Here is a 20,626-nt window from a genome sequence, read left to right on the forward strand (position 1 = left end):
ATACCAGTTTATGTGGTGTAGTGTGTCCTCTTGGTTGATACTACTTGTTTTGTTATTTAAAGACCTCCGGTGAGTTTGTGTTTTTAGCTCAAAACAATGTGACATATTTTAAATAAAACACTGTATTAAACTATGCAAGTCAATGCATTATTTGAACAACTTGTCAGACCTGAAACATATAAGGAGAAGAAATTCAGTGGATCTATGATGCATGCGTGTCTCTCTTTTAGATTTTTTTTTTTTTTTAAGTATTCATGGCATTAAATATTGGAACAGCAAATGCTTTTGATTACTACAGACAAATTAATCATATGTATGGCAAACATGTTACTTTCTCTAAATAGATTTAAACTTTGTACAACAAAAACCAACAAAAAGATTATATTTTAGCATATTTCAGTTTTATTAGACATTTCTCAGTCTTTATTAGAGATATTTAATACAAAAATGACTTTTTGTCTTTTGATACCATGAAAACTTCACACTAAAGATGGAAGGCAGTCCAGAGGTAAGAGGACACATGGGTTACCAGGTCCTAGGTCATTTACAGTCTGTGTGTATGTGTGTGTAAAAAACTGTGCCGCGATCCAGCGTTTTCTTAACAAGTCCTTTATTTCTGTCAGAACAACGCTTCTTCCTACTTCTTGAATCGTTCCAGTGCAGTCTTCCTTCCCTGCGCATCTTGCTGCTTGGCAATCTCCTTCCTCTCCTTCTCTCTCTCCATTCTCTCCTCCACTGTTTTCCGAATCACGTCCTACAGTAATACAACAACACATAAACGAGCTGTGCTAAATTTTGCTTCATTTAAACACCTCATACAATAGAAATTGTTGTGGATGTGTGTATATTTAATAAAATACCCTCTGATCCTCGTGGGCCACTTTCTTCTTCCTCTTCTCCACAGCACCAGCTGCACTTCTGCCTCTCTTTTTAAACCTGGGCTTGAACTTTTCATTTGCTAATGGATCATAGCCCTAAAAAAAAAATATATTTTTATATATATATATATATATATATATATATATATATACACACACACACACACACACACACACACACGAGTACATACATAGAATACAATATAGTGGAAAATAATGGAATTATTTTGTCTTCATAATAAAAAAGGATTGCAAAAGATCGTGAAACAGAGCAGGTGCAAGCTCAGTGTGAGGTCTCTCTCTCGCTTTCTTTAGCATTTCTCTACTGCTATATTAAATACATGGATTTCTAGCCATCTATCCTGCAGACACCTAATGTGAATTCTAGATATACGGTATATTCATTTAGTCATTCTATATAACGCTTATCCTGTGTACCAGGTCGCAGGGGCTGAAGCCTGTCCCAGGAGACTTGGGGCAAAAGGCAGTGTACACCATCAACAGGGTGCCAATCTAGATATGTACCTGTGGCTTATATACACATGGTGAACTCACCAATGCCTCCACTCTTTCTTTATGCTTCTGCTCAAATGTGGCCTGGTCCACTTTACCCAGCAGCCCTGGGTCCAGGCCTATCAGCTCAGGCTGCACTTTCTCCAGCAGAGCCTTGACCTCCCATTCCTGTCTCTGCTTTATGCTTCGGTACGGGTTCACATCCAGAGCATCGAAATTAGGTTCACCCGCACCTAAAAAAAAAAGAAAAGTCAGACTGTTAAAAATATAAGTAAAATACTTTTGGTTACTCGCAGCTCAATTAATACAGGGGTATTTCATATTTCTGTTATATAGTTCATAAAATGTCCACCAGGTTATTTTAATGATAAGACCAGTTATTTTAATGATGCATGTTTGGATGGCATCTAAAATCTTTATTGTACTTTATCATAACACACATTGCGGTATTACCCAAAACTCTTTTAGTGATAAACATTTTAGATTTTATAATATAGCTTAAACTAATTGATTTTTTAAATCATGGTTATCATCTTTCACCTTGCAATGCCTAAAGAACCAGGCTGGTATTATGATGCAATGTCACTGTTCCAGGCAAGGGACTACAAGATCATTATACAACCTTGTTACATAACCTAGTCATAACCTACTCAAAACCAAAAATAGATTCTGAAAATCAAATGTCACATGACAGCACAAACTTTTGACAAGAAACTTTTCAATACATTTTACAGTTTGTGTATAAATTAGGCCTAAGTTGTCAATACTGTTTTCTGATATCATTGTAGTGTATGGACCACAAATCAAAAAGAGATGTTTTAGAGCTGCAACTGGAGCTTATTTCAATGCAATTGGAACATACTTGTGTTTCTGCTTTAATTTTTTATAAGGGGTGTTCAATTCAAACCAGGACTTTTGTTTGTCCAGAATAATAGAACACAGGTATGAGAGTAAAGTTACCTTAATTTCTTTATATAATCCCCAGTTACGCTAATGCATTTATCCCAGTGTTTCACTAGTGCTTGGATACTATCAAGGTAGAACGTTCTCCAAGTACGCCGAAGCCATGAGCGTCCTGCCTGCTTCACAGCTGAAACCCTGGCCTCCCAGGAACGCCTTCAAATAGTGCCAAGGTTTTGAACCAGCTCGGACCAGAGTGAGGACTGTACGGAGGACGTGACAAAAACTTTCTACAGACAGATGTGTCTCTTCTACAAGTTGGCGACTAGTTATCCGTCGGGGATCAGGTCTTCCACTCGCAAAAAGTTGACAGGAATGACTTGGATCAGCATTCATGGACATGCAACCTTCTTTAAAACTTTTGCACTGTGTGTAATTTTTACTGTCAATTGTCTTTAATGGTTTCCCGGTTTGACTTGAACACCCCTCATATTTGGATAATAATGAAAAGGAGTTTACCAACATGATGTCTTCTGAACTAACCTGGCACAATCATACTTGTAAACCCATCTCCGTGTCCAATACCAAGTACGTCCTCAAAGGGGCAAAATCCGACTCCCCATACTGAACCTCTCACACGATGTGCCATGTAGGGCTTGGATATGGGCCCGCCTCCCCACACATCGCGGTATACCTGAGAGTAATAATAAAATAATGTATGTACGTTTGTATAAGTGACAACATTTCATGAAACGGTAAAACCGTGCCAGAAAAGTGACCATGTCTGCACTACATTTTCAGAAAGAGCTCGGAGCTGTTTGTGTGTGTGTACCTGTACTACATCTCCAGTAGCAGCACTAAGCAGTCCTCTCTGACTTAGGGACAAGCAAGAGGCTCCAGCGGGAAGGAAATACTTATGAAGTGGCTTAAATGCTCGAATGTCATAAACCTTGAGCCTCCTGTCCAGACCTGACGTCACCATGTACCTGTCAGACACACACACATATGCCTCGTACAGTTAAAGTCTGCCGTAAATTATGATTAGCTGCCGTAAAAGTTAGTTAAATTTTATTGGTGATTTTAAATAGGATGAAACAGCTTTCTTGTTTATACAAAAAAGCAATACATACGTGCCGGTTTTGTCCACAGTGAGCGAGCGGACAGCGCCTCTGTGGCACAGCATTTTAACTAATGGCTCTTTCTGATTAGGAGACCACAGGCTGACTGTGCCATTCGGGTGTCCCAGGTGGATGATGGCATTGTGAGGATTCTGTGCCATCACGTCAAGCCTGCCTAATTTTGTACAAATCGCAGCCACCTCCTTTCCCACAGACACATCGAGATACTGCAGGAAACCTGTGGCACTCTGGGAGAGAATTGCACACAACATAAGAACACAATTGCTTAAACACCATAACAGAACCTTTCCTCTATAAGGCAAGTTTGGGAAGGTCAACAAGGCATTAAAGTGCCACATTTGTACTGACGCACCGCTGTGGCAAGCAGGAAGTGGTAAGGGAGGAACTGCATGCGTAGGACGTCGTTGAATTTTTTAATGCAGTGCAACTCTGTGCCTTTAGAGTCATAGATGTGGAGCCACTTCTTTTGAGCAACAGCGAACATGGCCTCGGTGTGGAGCCACCTAGTGGACAGCAGCACAAGGGCGAATTAGGAAAAGAAAAAAGTGCATGCCATGGGCAAGAATTGAACTGGGAGACGTTACATTAGAAAGTAACCTCTAAACATTTGCTTTTGTTTTCAAAAATAAAGTAAACAATTACATCATTACTATCCTGTAAGAATTTGGGTATTATATGTCTGTCAGAATAAGCAGGTAGAGAGATAATCTCTTTAAATCCAAATAAAGCTGGATGTATGGGGTTTGCATTAATGTCAAAAGTTCTAAGTGTGAAAGCAATCTGCTTCTTCAGCTGGATGTTGAATACCATCGGTAATGGAGTTACTGTAATAAGCTCACTTTATTCATTCAGTGATCATCTGTACTGCTTTAACCTGTATACAGGGTGACAAGGGGGGCAGGAGCCTATCCCAAAAGACTTGACAGCGAGCCAATCCATCGCAGGCCACACACACACACCCGCTCTACGGGCAATTTGCAAACACCAATCAACCTAGTCTATATGTTTTTGGACTGTGGGAGGAAACCAGAGTACCCAGAGAAAACCCATCAAGCACAGGGAGGACATGCAAACTCCAAGCTCACTTCAATTATACAAAAATACATGATGCACAATATGTAACACTAATATAAGAGACGCACAACTACATCCATGGTACAAAAGGAATTCAGTGTGATCATTTCTCTCTCTTCCAAACAAACCATGTAGCAAACTTGATCAATTTAGTCAATGCATCATCATCATTTAATTGTAGAAGCCACTTCCATTACTTTTCCTTACTTTGCATTTGGTGTGTTTACAGAATGTGTGTGTGTGTGCACTCACTTGACATCTTGAATAGTTTCCATAACATTTATCTCGCATGTAAGGTTTTTGGTCTGCCATTCTATGCAACTGACGTGGCCTCTCCTTCCACCTAGTAACAGATGCCTGAAAACAGCCATTTTTATAGTCATTTTAAACTCAACAAACAATTTAAGCATAAGAAATATATATATAAACTGCTATGGCACTGACCGGCCAGTTCTGCTGTAGTCTAGCCTATATGGTCCAAATTGGGTCAGATGCAAGTTAAAGTACTGCACAAAGAGAGAGAAAGAAAAAGAGATTATGTTTTATAAATAGAAATCCAAAATCATTATTATGCTTGCAAAAGTGTTTACAATAATAATGTTTACAATAAAGCATTAATAATGCTTTAAAAAGAATTAATAAATAAATAAGATATATCCAAGTGCCACCTTTGCCCCTGATGTAATATCAACAGCCTCTGCTATGTCTTCCTGTGATACAGTGCATGTGTCTTCGCCATCATCTCCCTCCAGAAACCTGGTGGCACAATCAGTGTGTTACTATGTGTTTGCATGAACGAACCCCCCCCCCAAAAAAAAAAACAACAGCAGCCATATCGAATAGGTGCACTACCCAGCATCTTCTGGGAGTAGGAGATCGTATCGTGCAGCCTCTTTCTGTGCTAGCTCAGAAGCCGACTCGGACTGGGTGATGATCTCTTTCACCTTATGTCTGGATTCTTTCAACTGATGAGAGAATGGTCATATCAACAAACTTAATTTATAAAGAAGGATTCTGTTAGATTTATATATAAATAGAATTTTGTTCAAAAAATAGTGGAACTAAAAACCTTAATTTTTTTTCACTCTGATAAGAAATTAAAGCACTCAATGTACTATAGGGTGTTCTCAACTTACCTTTTGAAATTTTTTGCCTCTCTGGAATTTCTTTAACTGCTCTTCTGGAATAGGAGCCTCACCAGGGAAGGGGTCCTTTTTCTGTAGAAATTATTTCAAGTCAATGACTTTCTGAGTTTTGTGTAATACACTGTTTTCAAATAAAGTATTCTAAACAGCAAGTCATGTTATGGAAACATTTTTTCTTTAAACAAAGATTTTAATACAGCCTGCATCCTAATTATTACCCACCTTGAAAGTTGTGTCCTAAATCTCACTATATGCATTACATAACTACTTCACGTAGCAATTATACCACTGGTTTACAGACATAATATTAAGAATACTACTTAGCAAATTAGCTGTCATTCACTAGAGTCCCACCAAATCTAATTAGACTACACGACACAAAATACATAATAATAATAATAATACCATAATCACATATATTACATATCAATTCAACAAGCGCACAGAGATTTTATTGAAACACCTTCGAGGGTTAAGTATTAAATATAACAGTACACACCCCTGATATGAACTTTACATCAATTCTTCTTTTCCTCTGCTTTCGTCCTTTATCAACTTTCGTGTCTGAAACTTCTTTCGTTGCTTCACCTTCACTGGGTTTGTCTTTCTTCGTATTATCATCATCTTCATTTTGCGTTTCTTCCCAGTAACGTTTTGGAGGCTGTGGTAATCCAATGCAGACATGAGAAAGCCATCACAAAATAGAACACACATCAGATTTCCCCCAAAAAAACTATGTCGCAGGGACATGTATACACAAACTAACTGCTAAATTCAGTTAACAATATTATTAAATAATCTGTCTATAACTGCAAAAAAACAAACAAACAAAACCGTACGGGGTAAACATGCACTACACATGTACATGCGACACTTATAGCTTAGCTTCTCTGTGGTACATTTTAGGCATTTTATTTCTTTGACGGTTAAAAAAAAAAAAACATTTCAATCTAATCAATAATCGGACTAGCTAACAAGTATTACAAATCTCTTGAATGTGAAATAAAACACACTTGAACCTTTTTCTTTTTCCCCACGTGTGTGTTGGCCAACACTTCTTGCCCGGGCGCCGCCATCTTTGTTGTAGTTTTTGTACTTCCGTCCCAGCAACGGCTTCTTTTCCGGCTGGATCGCAAATGACCGTCATACCCTAAGTAGTATTCCTAGAAACTCAGGAGATAGCGGATTGGCCTACGTCCAGCCTCAGCCTCGGTGTCGTTGCACACTCTAGTGGTGGATGTGAGTTTCGGATAAACGTTTTATGGGTTAGTAATGTAAAATCATTGCTATTCTTGTTAGCAATGGCACTATAGGTTAGTTGCTCTAGTGTTTAAAATGGCATAAAAGTAGTTGAAATCATGTTCATTATTTGGTCAATTATAGTAGTAGTTTATGAAGTAAATAGTTCATATATTCTGGCACCACTTTTGCACCGTTACTTTTAATTTGCTCTTATACATCCTCAATCGCCTATATTTTGCAAAGTCACCTCATTCTTTTTATGTATTTACATATTTTATGTGGAATATTGAATTTTCTTTTAGGTATTTATCATAGGGTCTTTTTTTCAGATAAAGAATGAGAGAGGAGAGGGAAAGAATCCAAGTTGCTTGAGGTCCAGTGTAAAGTTTGCACAGTCAGTGGTGGTTTGGGGAGGCGTGTCATCTGCTAGTGTTGGTCCACTGTGTTTTATCAGGTTCAAGGTCAGCGCAGCTCTCTACCAGCATGTTTTAGAGCACTTCATGCTTCCCTCTGTTGACCAGCTTCATGCAGATGGTACATCATTGTCATAAAGTTCCTTGCTGATTCTAAGAATTTTTTTTTTTTTTGCAAATCATCAAACCTACATGTAAGACAGGAAGAATTCTTTCCCACTACATTGAGGTACGTTTTGGATCATTGCCGAGTTGTAAAAGCCAACGTCATTTCATTCTCAGTTTCAAAGCATATAGCAATAGATCTATCCCCACCCCAAGGGAAAAATACCCTTTAGTGTATTACAAATATTTTAAAATCTCAAAGTTGTACCACCAGTTAAAATATAAAAAGTATAATAACAACATGCTTTTACCAATTTCTGAAATCAAACTTTAAAGTCTCAGTATCTTTTCAGCTAAATTTAAATGTACTTATTCATATGTACTTATTTATGGTTATATTTAGTGCACTACTCACTCTTGCTTTCTCACTCGTTTTTGCGTGCTGAAACTCACTTTTGCGCGTTCAAGATCATTTATATTTGTTTGAACTATTTTGTCTATTCTGTGCGCTCAATATCACAAAGCTACACTTGCACGAACTGCAGTGTGGTTATAACTCTGAAACTATTTCAGTCAACCAGAGATTAGAGTAGGGGCAAGACCAGCCAATCAGAAACTGGAAGGCAGATTCTGAAGTTTCCTTTCTGATTAGCTACCCAGTCCCCCACTTCTAGTTTGAATCAATGTCATTGCGTGTGTTAGTTCATATCGTTATTATTTTATTTTCTTAGGCATAAGGTAAATTTCATGGTTTTCAAAAAGGTAGTTTTTAATTAAGTATATAGTTTAAACTATAAAATGTATTGTCTAATGTGTTGTTGCTAAATCTTATATAAAAGGGGGGGCAGGTTAGCACAGGTGCAGGTTGGCAGACCCTTCGTGGTAAGAATATGGGGAGAAGGAGTTGTGTGTGAGGTCAGCACTTTTTGTGCACATGACTTCCAGGCAGGCAATTATTTTGCATGTCTGCATAATTTCTGCTGCAATAGGCCAAATGTGTGATTTTCAAAACTCCTAAAGTTGTTTAAGCAGGCTAGGGCAGGTGGGCACAGTGATGGGTCTGGTTGTCACTGCCCCAGATCATAGAAATGCAGTGTTTCATGACATATTATCATATATTTTATATATAGTACTCTATGCAGAATTAACATGCACAATATAACATTTAACACACTTACACTGAGCAATACACATACCAGATGATATTAATACCTTTTTTCAGATGGTTCTCAAATGAATCCGTAAACATGACAGAGCTTTATACCCAAATGAGGCTTTTGCTGCAACATATCAGGCCGATGCCAGTGCAAAAGCTAAGCTGAAGCAGAAAATGGCCTTTGTATCTTACCATAGCTCATTACATTTTAGTTATGAAAGCAAATAATGGTGACACAACAGTTGCAGACTGCTTGGACTTGGACTTGTCTATTTTGCATAGTAGAAGTGTGAAATAAATGCAGTTTTACATTCTTGTTTTAACTAAATTTTGTCACTTGTGCCAACCTGCCCTATTGAGTTTGCCAACCTGCCCCATAGTGGTGTAGGTTGGCACAAAGATTTTCTCCTTAAATATCTCCCAAGGATATTACACAGCAAGGTCATTTTGTAACTGGCATTATAGGTTATTTATTAAAGTCTTGTTTGAAAGACATGCGTAAACAATTCTATCTACAGCCCCAGTGCAGGACTCTAAAAATGTTGCATTTGGGTCAACCTGACCCCCTTTCCTTCAGGTATAATATTCCGTAGTTCTCGTCCTGTTTTTGGTCTCTGTGTAACAGCTACATAGAGCTCAACACACCAGGTTTGAAGTAATACTTTAAATGTATATTCTAATACTATTGTCTCTCTTGGTGCAGACCAAGAAAGACAATAGTATTAGAAAAAAGTTAAAATGTTTGTTTGTGAGACAACCTGACATTTTGGTGAACACATATAAACGAAATATGTTGAACTCATGAAAAAATTATAACTCATAATAATCAGAATATATTGTAATAAATGTAACGTTTTTCAAAAACGTTATAATGTAGAAAATGCATTATGGATTCGTAAATTATCTTAAGACTGTGTTTACTGTTTGATATAGTAAAAGTATATTTTTATTAACCACAAAGTGTACTTTTTAGTATTTAGATTTGGCCAGACGTATAACAGCATGCTACTGCTCCAATAAGAATAAATTTTTGGTATATTACTTGTGTATTTGTAACACAGTAAAAGAAACTGCTGTAATGTACTTATAATTATTCTTATAATATATAAATATATAAAAATTCTTATAATATTATAATTACTTATAATAATTTCATTTATACTTCAATTTCATTAATTACTGTACATTAGTATATACACAGTTATTCTACTTTAGCACACAAATGTATACTTACACTTGTAATACACTTAAAACTGTGCTTTTGTACAATATAATTACAACTTATATGCACTTAGTACTAAATTTGTTGTTCCAAAATAGCACACTTTAAGTATACTAGTCACTTAAGTATGCTTTGGCATGCTAGGATTTAATATACTTAGCATACTTTTTTTTCATTGGGTAAAATTGGAAGAATCACTTCAGTGTGACTCAAAATAAACAGCACCTTCCCCTTTGTCCCTTGATATCTAAATGCCCTTTTGTCATGATATTTTCACCCTTTTCTGTAAAGGCTTACTTGGCATCCAGTTTTAAATAAAGTCACATTTTAACATGTTCGTGACATGCCCTGGCTAACGGACCTGGAGGAGTTGTGACACAGCAGGCAGACAATCAGCAGGAGAAGATTTCTTGTCTTATCTCTCTAAGAAGTAATAAGTAGAAACTTTATCTGACGGTAAGTAGAGTTTGCAGTGGTATTATGTGCACATAGTTTGGTGTACTTTACAAAATAAAATATTTTACAGACACAAGTTAACGATACAGTACATATCGGGGGAAAGTAGGAGCAGGTTTTATTGTGCGCCTTGTTTCTGTAAATTTCAATATTTGTGTTTTTTTTTTATATTTTATGCTGAAATGTATACATTTTTGTGTAAAGTTTTTTAGTAATTATGAAAAATTTATAACATAAATTGTTAATGTTATGAAAAGCATAAGAAAAAGCACAAGGGATTAGAATAACACATTACACTAATTGATTACATGTACAGTATTTAGTTAGAGACAGTAGCAATAATAAACAATACATTGCAATCTATCATTTTTTATGCTATGTATAATACATAAATGTATTTTTTCATGTTTTGTGTGTTTTTTTTAAGTGTATGTGTTAATTAAATATTATAAATAATAGAAAATTGGGCCAGGTTCCTAATTGTGGCAAGATTGCAGGGAACATCTAGCCAGGAGTGAGAGGCCAGAGTAAAAAAGGGACAAAAAAGTAAAACAGCTTAAATTTTCTTTCAGTGGGGCTTTATAAATCATGTTGGTGTATGGTTGAAGTTTGTTCTGTATGTCCATATGTTTTTAACCTTCAGCATGTTTAGTTGATGCCCATATGTTCTGCGCATGTAAAACACATACTAAAGAGGATGATGTATTTTCTCCTGGGATATCAATTCAAATCAAATATTTAGAAAATTGTTAATTACATCTGATTAAATTACCACTGTTCTTAGACCATTTCAGAGATTTAATATCCACAGATCACTAAAACTCAGCTTATTTATGTATCTCGACAATAAAGTTAATTCTACAATATAAATGAAAGTGCCATAACTGATATTTAATGTTTATATGAGGGGTGTCAAAAATAATCCGCCCTCCAGTTATATTATAACTTCTGTTGGCCATGTCTTATCACCGTTCAAGGCTACTTTCCAGTCACCGCTGTGCATGTGTGAATGTGTTAAATCAATTAATTTTGCAAGCAAAAATGGGTGCCCCTCTTGTGAGGGTGCTTGTTGTGCCAAAAGAACTCACAGAAGGGCATAAACAAAAAGAGAAAGTCAATTAAAGAAAATCATTACTGATGACAAAAGATGGATCATCATATAAGTATGGAATGGAAACATCCTTAATCGCCAACTAAGAAAAAGTTTAAAAGTTAACACTCAGCTGGAAAATTGATGCTTACGGTTTCATGGGATTTTCAAGGGCCAGTATTGGGACAGGGAAAAGGTTTAGCAATCAACAGTGCTTATTGAAGAGCTGAATCCTAAACACAAAGGACTGCTTTCCAAGTGTGTTGTATTTTGCATGATGATGAAGTAAAAAAAAGGACAGAAATAAAATTCTTTATTAAAATGTTCTTGTCATGTTACAGTTTTGTGATAATACACAGGAAAATCTCTAGAAATAGAGATTCAGGGAGCCAAAATATAATGTTTGGATAGTGCAATTCCTGGATTTGGATCTGGTTGTATGTACTGCAAATATTTGCCCAAACCTAATCCCCAAGGTCATAAACATGACAATAATATCAAATAGAACCAAAGCAGGTTTTTATTGTAAGTGCATCATGTCTCCCAAATACAGCAAAATCAGTGCAAGGAATAGCAATAAAAAGGGAGCAATAAAAAAACTATTCAATTCAATTTAATTCCTATAGTGTTTTTACCAATTGTCATTGTCTCAAAGTAGCTTTACACAATCAAAATAAAATAATGGAAATTTGCATGAGATATAAAAAATGTGTACAGTATGAATCAAAATGATTAGATTGTCCCTGATAAGGAAGCCAAGGGGGACAGTGGCAAGGATAAACTCCCTTATATGGCAATAGGAATAAACTTTAATAGAAGCCAGACTCAACAGGGATCCCATTCTCATTTGGGTGATATCGGATAGCAGGGAATGTTTTGCAGTCATATTGTGTGTTAAGAGGCTTGAAGTTTAATATAACAGTTGATGTCTTTAAGTTAATTCGGAGTCCAGTTCATTATTGGAGGTTCAGGTAGACAGTAGGAAATTCCAGGAACTATTGAGCGACTGCAGTCACAAGTCCTCAGAGAACAGCTGTCTGCATGAGCTGAGGCCATGACCCTCTTGAGGGTAACGTTCCCAGTTACCACACGCATCTTTATTGAAGTACACAGCACAGATTTAATGACGGCTGAGTAGAACTGTGTGAGCAACACACGGAAAGGAAATACAACCTCTGATGGGCCTTTTTTTAACAATGGAGTCAATGTGATTGTCGCACTTCAAGTCCTGAGAGATGGTGGTGCCCAGGAACCAAAATGACTCCACTGCTGTCACCATGCTGTTCATGATGGTGAGTGGGGGACATGCAGGGGGGGGGGGAGCGGGGGGGTTCTCCTGAAGTCCACAATCATCTCCACTGTTTTGAGCGTGTTCAGCTCCAGATTGTTGTGACTGCACCAGACAGCCAGCTGCTCAACCTCGCTTCTATATGTTGACTCGTTAATGTCCTGGATGAGGCTGATAATTGTAGTGTCATCTGCAAATTTCAGGAGCTTAACAAAGTCGTACGCAGGCCACTGTGGCTGTCAGACATGAAAGCTGATGTAAAATCTCTTAACAAAACCCTCGTATAAGTCCTTGATTTTTCCACAAGTTGCAGGATGAAGTCCAGTCCCATGTTGACTGCATCATCCACAGACCTGATTGCACTATACTGCAGGGGGTCCAGATATTGTAAAGGAAATTGTACTGCAAATGATATTGGTTGGTAGTTGCTGATGTCTGCTGGATTCTCAGTGGGTTTCTTCAGGAGGGGATGCACCAAGTACATGACCAGATGCTATGGAATGGTTGATGATGCCAATGATGTCTGAAATAGTCTACATTTTAAATATAATTATTACATATAATATATTATATTATAATAATATATTACATAACATGAGTTAAAAATAGTTAAAACATCAGAGGATTTATTGGTAACTATTAATTATTATTAATACTACAGATGAAGCCAACCAGTCGACCAGAACTTATTGATTTTAAAGGCATTTATATGGCTCATTACTTCACTGATGACTGGGAAAATGTGCAGAAATTTCAAGCAAGACCAGATGATATTCTCATTGCTACTTACCCCAAAGCAGGTAGACTATGTTGTTTATTCCTTAAATTAATTATTTGTTATGTTAATCAAGTATACTAATTAGGCCTTTATCCTACAGGCACCACCTGGGTCTCCTCTATTTTGGATCTACTTTTTTTTCACAATATAGCACCAGAGCGTCACACCTCACTGCCCATTTTTGAAAGAGTGCCTTTCCTTGAGGCAGTTTTTCCTGAGATGCCTACAGGTCATTAGATTCGGTCATACTTGATTTTATAGTTATAAACGGCTATATGTAAGCTACACTTAGTAATGTTGTTAATTAAAAATTCCATAAAGAGTCTTTCTTCCTTATGTAGGGGTTGACTTGGCAGATAAATTGGCCACCACCCCACGTCTCATCAAAACTCATCTACCTGTTCAGTTGGTGCCCAAGTCCTTCTGGGAACAGAACTGCAAGGTACAGTATATGTTTATTTATTTGTATACTTTGTATTTAATAAATCCACAATAAAAGCAAGGGGAACCACTAGAACATCAATTAAAAAAACAACATCTACAGTATGATAGGGGCACATCTATGGCCCATGGGGGCTGGTTGGGGACTTGTAATGGAGATTGTGACTGGGTCAGGACATGGCCTGAAATTTGACATGGGCACCACGCCAGACCTGGAAATTGGCACAATGCTGGGACTTAATCAGAAAACCAGATTAGGACTTGGCATAAGACCTTGACACTCATAAAGGCATATGGTGGAGAGAGCACTAAATCAGGGTTGTACTGCAAATATGAAACTTTCAAACTGGCATGCAAAGCAAGCACAGTGTCAGTAAAGCTAGGATGTAGCGCAAGCATGACATTATTGAAGCTAGGGTGCGCTGCAGGCTTGATGCTCTCGGAACAATGGTGTAGAGCAAGTATGCCTTTAGTAAAGCTGTGGTGGAACCAACAGCGTTCCTGGCACCAGAGGCCAAAGCTGGGGTTGGTTGGGATAGTGCATATTTTGGCTTACAGAGCATGGCGTGACTGTAAAGGGGATAATTTGGGCGCAACATGGCATAACTCAAGCAAGACAGGGTATGATTTAGGCAGATGGCGAGTGGATTTGCAGGGATTCAGCATGACATAATTTGTGCATTGTCGCTAGATGTCGCTAAATGTGATAGTATACTAGTTAAATATAATGCATTAGAGATCTTTTTTCTTTGGGTAACAACATAATGTGTTTTATATATAACAAATAAGTAAGAACAGTTCTGAGATACATATTTCGTACACAAAAAGATTGTTTGATGTGATTTAGAGAAAGAACAATGACAAGTACACAGAAAGATAAACAATTTTTTAAGAATAGGAAACTAGGGGAAAGATTGCTATTATCATTGAAACAGTAATGAGAGAACAAAGAGCTAGATTGTTTAATGTTTAGCATTATACTGTGATCCATTATTCATGGTGTTTATTGCTATACTGTATGTATGTAGTACCATCAGTAGTGGATATTTAACAAGATTTTAAAAATTTACTTGTGTGACCTTACAGCTTTTTTAATATCCAACTTACCATACCTGTAACTGTTTGTGCATCTCTCACTAGGTTGTTTATATAGCACGCAATGCCAAAGACAGTGCTGTGTCTTATTTCCACTTTTCTTGTATGGTGGACTTACTACCTGACCCGGGAACCTGGAATGATTTCTTACAAAATTTCATGGATGGAAAAAGTGAGTTACTAGTAAGATTGACACATACAGCTGTGACAAGACAAACAACAACCTGTAGCTCTGTTATACTGGTGTACTTTCTTTTGCAACATTTTGCTACCATAATTTGGGTTACTTTGTAGGCAAGTCAGGATAAAATTATGACTGATCTCGTAATTCTTATGTTTTAGTGGTGTTTGGACCTTGGTATGATCATGTGTGTGGCTACTGGGAGAAGAAGCAAACATACACTAATCTACACTACATGTTCTTTGAAGACATTGTAAAGGTAAATACAGTAGAAAGTTCATTATATTGCCAAAGTTAAAGTCAAGTTCATCCACACCAAACTTGCTCATTTATTTCTTTATGGACATTGCTTTGTGCACTGGTGAAACATGTTGGAACAGAAGGGGGGTCCCCCCAAATTTTCCCACAAAGTTGGGAAAACACACTCCCCAAAACATACTCCTAAACCCTTTCCTAAAGCCTTTCCAAAGGAGTTGAAGCTATAAATGCTGGGCCAAGGGTGGGCCAACATCATATTAAACCCTATGGTTTAAGAATTGGATGTTACTCAAGTTCATGCATGTAAAGACAGGTGAACAAATACTATTGGCAATATATAGCGTATGTTAGGGTGTCTAAATTTTATGGAAGCCGATGTACATTTGTATTTTAACAGATTTTTACAATGTAAATTCTTTTTTATAATAAAGTATTTTTAGTTCACTTTTATGCATTGTGCGTTTATTAGCATGACACTGCTCAAGTTGGAATTTGAGATATTTCCTTCCCTCTCTTCCAGAACACCAGGCATGAGGTGGAGCAACTGAGCTCCTTCCTTGGTTTATCTACACAAGCAGAAGAGAGGGAGAAACTGACAAAATTTGTTCACTTTGATGCTATGAAGCAGAACAGCATGGCCAACTATTCTACATTCAAACGCATGGACTTCAAGATCTCACCATTTATGCGCAAAGGTTGAAATGCTATTCATGAAGTATGTGGGTGCTGTTGTAATCGGAAAGGGCAATTATTAAATAGCTTGTACATTCTTAATATGTCTTGCATGTTTTTAAACTATGATAAGACCTACTTTGTTTTGAACAGAGGTGGGCAAATTATACAAAGTATACTGGACTTTAGTAAAAGCAGAGATTCTCTAAAGCAAATATTACTCAAGTAAAAGTAGGTCCTCCATTTACACACGTACTTGAGTAAAAATACTAATAGAAGTACCACTCACTACTCAGCTTCAAATTTATGTAAGTATTGTACAGGGTTTCTATTAGCTCACAGTAGCCTTTTTTTATAGTAAATAATCTCTGCCTCAAGTAAAGTATAGATACATGAAATATGTACAGGGGTTGGACAATGAAACAAAACCAAAGAAAACACTGCCCAATTTAGTGTTGAAGGTGTCTTGGCCAAATTTGACCAGCCTGGTCGCCAAACTTGTGTGAAGGTTTAATTAGCACAGAACTCTGACATATTAGAGTTCAAAAAGAGGACAAATTGTTGGGGCGTGCCTCGCTGGCGCATCTGTGACCAAGACAACAAGTCTTGTGATGTATCAAGAGCCGCGGTATCCAGGGTAATGTCAGCATACCACTAAGAAGGAAGAACCACATCCGACAGGAATAACTGTGGACGCAAGAAGAAGCTGTCTGAAACAGATGTCCGGGTGCTAACCCGGATTGTATCCAGAAAACATAAAGCTCCATGGGGTCAATGTACATGGCCGGGCTGCAATAGCCAAACCTTTGGTCACTCGTGCCAATGCCAAACGGTTTTAATGGTGCCAGCATAAAAAATCTTGGGCTGTGGACAATCTGAAACATGTATTGTTCCTTGATGAGTCCACCTTCACTGTCTTTCCCACATCCGGCAAAGAACCGTACCAACCAGTCTGCTGCATGCCCAGAGTGAAGCATAGGGGTGGATCAGTGATGGTTTGGGCTGCAATATCATGTCATTCCCTAGGCCCAATACTTGTGCTAGATGGGCGCTTCACTGCCAAGGACTACCAAACCATTTTAAAGGTCCATGTGCACCCAATGGTTCAAACATTGTATTCTGAAGGTGGTGCCCTGTATCAAAATGAGAATGCACCAATACACACAGCAAGACTGGTGACAGAGTGGTTTGATGAACATGAAAGTAAATTTGAACATCTCCCATGGCCTCCACAGTCACCAGATATAAATATTATTGAGCCACTTTGGGGTGTTTTGGAGGAGCGAGTCAGGAAACGATTTCCTCCATTATTCTGCAGGAAGAATGGCTCAAAATCCCTCTGGCCACTGTGCAGGACTTGCATCTGTCATTTCCAAGATAAATTGATGCTGTATTGGCCACAAAGGAAGGCCCTACACCATACTAATAAATTCCTGTGGACTAAAACCAGGCGTTTCAGTTTCAATATCTGTAAGCCATTCAAATACACTCAAAAAAATAACTTGTTGAATGAACGTAATTAAATTATGGAAAGAATTTCCACCTGATTTAATGGCTTTCTTTCAACATTAAGCAATTTTGTTGGCCCAACTTAATGTTCTTAGGTTCAGTCAAATTAATTTTATTAGGTTCATTTAACTTATTTACTACAGCTGCGTCCAACATAATTTAATACTGTTAACATAAATGAATAGCGTTGGTACAACACATTTTTTTGTTGTAAATCAAGTTGATCCAACTCAAGTAAATTTAAATTTCAAGCCCTGGTCAACAGAATTCTGTGAAGGAAGGAAGCACAAGACAAACGGGATAAAACAGAGATTTTTATTTTACACCAGCAGCAACTTACAAATGAGGTCTTAATTTGAAAAGATGTACAAAACATAAAACACCACAAATAAGTATTAATCATAGAAAAAAAATTAACACCAACAGAAACGTTTTGTACTTTATAACTGTACGTTATGACTTTTAAATATGACCGTTAGAGACGGTTGGTCAGGAAACTCCTGAAGTCAGATACAGACGGACACTTTCACTCACAAACTCCTGTGAAAAAATACAGTGATAGATTCAATTAAAATTCATGATACTTAATTTATCAAATGAACAATATTTATACTTTCTTCCTCTCGCTTCACAACTCATGAGAACAGACCGAAACCAGAACCGAACCGCAGATTAAGCACGCGCATATAACCGTCGGTATTTTAAGTGTGATTAAAAATACAAGAAATAGCTTAAACCAAAATAACGTGACTAAACATCGCTAAACAGCAGGTGACATTTATGTTCAGTATTTGGTTTCTATTTAGAAAGAAGGGAATTAATTCCTGCTTACCTTTTCCACACGCCCGCCAAACGTTTGTCTTCTCAACACGCTGTGTTCTCTTCTCGCGATGTCTTCTCGCGATATTTCCGGTTTTGCTATTTCCGGTTTTCATAGTGACAAGATCTCTTTGGTGTATCTCAACATGATTAAATCTAATACATGTTAAGTTGTTGAATTTTATGTAAATACAACATAATTTATTCATGTTCATCTTGGAAACATGAAATTATTATGTACAAAACACATATTACATTTTAGTACATGTAACAGGTAGCCATGTTCATTTTTTTGAGTGTATTGCAAGACCTTCTATCCTGTACCAGTATAAAATTATTGTGGTAGTAAGTAAAAAATCACAAATGGAAAACTTCTGACTCACCATCCCCGTATTTCTCTTCCCTAGGTAAAGTTGGAGACTGGAAAAATTACTTCTCTGTGGCTCAAAACGAGCAGTTTGATGCTCACTACTGGGAGAAAATGAAGAACACAACATTACAGTTCCACACAGAAATTTAGGACAAAAATTTTAATTTCAATATACTGTATTACAGCATTAGCAATTTAGTCAGATTTATTTTGTGTATATGAGCTGTACATCTAAAACACATAATGAAAGGAATAATTTTTTTTCACAGAATATCAATTAAAATAATTTTTTTTAAATAAAGTTCATTTTAGATGATTAAAGCACCTCTGTACTTGGAACCTAGATGTTAAATTTCTACAGATTGCTAAAAGAAACTTAGCTTACTTATATGTATCAGCAGCACGAATCCTAGACTATGACTGTACTGCCCATATTGATAAATAGTATTAATATTCAGTGCACTAGAGAAAAAAAAATGAATGTCACATGCATGCATAAGCAGAAATAAATCCCTTATTTGATTCTTCTTGGCATGTCCTTTGTTATACAGTATATATAAAAGTATAAAATAAATAAATACGTTTGTAAAAAAAATTTAAGCATAGCCAAGTTATTGTCAGGAAATGAATAAGATACATGCACAGCATAGTTGCAAATGTGAAGACATAAGCATCCCAGTGTGAAAACATTGTGAAAACAGACTCTAGGCTAGGCTTTAGAAATTTTGAATAAGGACAATGATCATGATAATACTGGACACCATGAACCACTATGAAACACAAAGTAAAGACTACTCAAATCTACTACAAATCTTCATACACAATGTGCAAGAAAAACACGAAACACCAACCATCCATGGGTGCAGAGCGCCCTCCAGGGGTTATCCATAATAGTTACTTGTATGAATCTAGATACTGGACTGTACATCCATACATTATATGAACATTATAAGTCTTCAAGACACATATTGATACAGATTTCCAAGTACTTTGTTATACAGTATATGGTGTAGTTGTCTCACTTTGTGAACATTTGTGATAAAGTCATGGATGAATGCAAACAAATACGCATTTCAGACATACACACATGACAACTTCATCTTCAACTTCAGCTACATCTGCATTTTTTTTTTTCTAGCTGACAATGTTTTTTTTTTAAGGTAAGGGCTGTGTCCATTGGATCTGTTGAAACAGGGGTCAGTTTTAAGACTATTGGTAACATTTACTCTGCACATGCTTAGTAACATCCTCTATTTGAATGCACAAGAGCAGCAATTTAAAGTGTTATTAAAACATTTTATCTGTCCCCAAACTTTTTGGGCATTTCTCTTCTGTTTGTAGCAAAGAGAGTAACAAGTTAGCTCACTAAGTCGGAAATTATGCACCTCCTCATTTACATGCGTGCATTCATGATAATTGAATAAAAAATAAAAAATAATAATAAAATGGGCTACATCTCTGGCTAGCTTGATGTGTGTTACTAATACAAAAGTATTTACAATAACCCAATTATACTGAATTTCAAAAAGACTTTGAATTATGTTAATGTACCAATTTCAGCACACATTTGTAAACTGATTTTGTTTCTGGGGCAAACATTGTACAACTATTATTTTGATTTTTGCTGTTTTGCAATGTCAAATAAAAGGGGCACTGTCTTTCCATTCCTTTTAAAGTGATTAAAAAAAAAAACTCTCAGAGTTTTGCAAAATTTGGTAAACACAGCACTGGCAGGTTTGCCATTTTTATGCCATTATTTTTCTAGGTTTTAAAATAAATGTATAGGTACAAAAGAAGTACTTAGTAGATATTTCTTGGTGTTTTTTTCTTTATTTCTTTTAAAATATTTAATGTTTATATTTACTGTATATTTTACATTTAG

The 20,626-nt window shown here is 36.7% G+C and overlaps 2 protein-coding genes across 2 annotated transcripts; one reads left to right on the plus strand and one right to left on the minus strand.

Moving 5' to 3' along the window:
• Window positions 1–379: 379 nt before the first annotated feature.
• wdr46 (WD repeat domain 46) lies at window positions 380–6,790 on the minus strand. The gene is made up of 14 exons (XM_053503886.1): window positions 6,669–6,790; window positions 6,149–6,310; window positions 5,641–5,721; window positions 5,357–5,469; window positions 5,173–5,260; window positions 4,949–5,010; window positions 4,757–4,861; window positions 3,783–3,933; window positions 3,422–3,657; window positions 3,124–3,277; window positions 2,835–2,985; window positions 1,434–1,624; window positions 861–974; window positions 380–754 (listed from the first exon to the last, which is right to left on the minus strand). Exons 1-14 carry the CDS (start codon window positions 6,723–6,725, stop codon window positions 638–640), a joined length of 1,782 nt encoding a protein of 593 aa, XP_053359861.1. The 5' UTR covers window positions 6,726–6,790; the 3' UTR covers window positions 380–637.
• A 2,404-nt stretch (window positions 6,791–9,194) lies between these two features.
• LOC128530149 (cytosolic sulfotransferase 3-like) lies at window positions 9,195–19,266 on the plus strand. Its single transcript, XM_053503892.1, has 9 exons — window positions 9,195–9,213; window positions 10,079–10,243; window positions 13,283–13,421; window positions 13,500–13,628; window positions 13,741–13,841; window positions 14,981–15,107; window positions 15,278–15,375; window positions 15,895–16,069; window positions 18,782–19,266. Exons 3-9 carry the CDS (start codon window positions 13,283–13,285, stop codon window positions 18,892–18,894), a joined length of 882 nt encoding a protein of 293 aa, XP_053359867.1. The 5' UTR covers window positions 9,195–9,213; window positions 10,079–10,243; the 3' UTR covers window positions 18,895–19,266.
• The last annotated feature ends 1,360 nt before the right edge of the window (window positions 19,267–20,626 follow it).

The sequence above is a fragment of the Clarias gariepinus genome, chromosome 9 (assembly GCF_024256425.1).
Source record: "Clarias gariepinus isolate MV-2021 ecotype Netherlands chromosome 9, CGAR_prim_01v2, whole genome shotgun sequence".
Taxonomy (NCBI): domain Eukaryota; kingdom Metazoa; phylum Chordata; class Actinopteri; order Siluriformes; family Clariidae; genus Clarias; species Clarias gariepinus.

Coding starts and splice junctions, on each gene's coding strand:
- wdr46 (XM_053503886.1), bottom strand. CDS start 6,725: ATGGCGGCGCCCGGGCAAGAAGTGTTGGCCAACACACACGTGGGGAAA. Junction 3,934..4,756: donor GAAACTATTCAAGATGTCAA/GTGAGTGCACAC, acceptor GCTGTCCACTAG/GTGGCTCCACACCGAGGCCA. Junction 2,986..3,123: donor CTACTGGAGATGTAGTACAG/GTACACACACAC, acceptor TATTACTCTCAG/GTATACCGCGATGTGTGGGG.
- LOC128530149 (XM_053503892.1), top strand. CDS start 13,283: ATGAAGCCAACCAGTCGACCAGAACTTATTGATTTTAAAGGCATTTAT. Junction 13,422..13,499: donor TGCTACTTACCCCAAAGCAG/GTAGACTATGTT, acceptor TTTATCCTACAG/GCACCACCTGGGTCTCCTCT. Junction 15,108..15,277: donor AAATTTCATGGATGGAAAAA/GTGAGTTACTAG, acceptor CTTATGTTTTAG/TGGTGTTTGGACCTTGGTAT.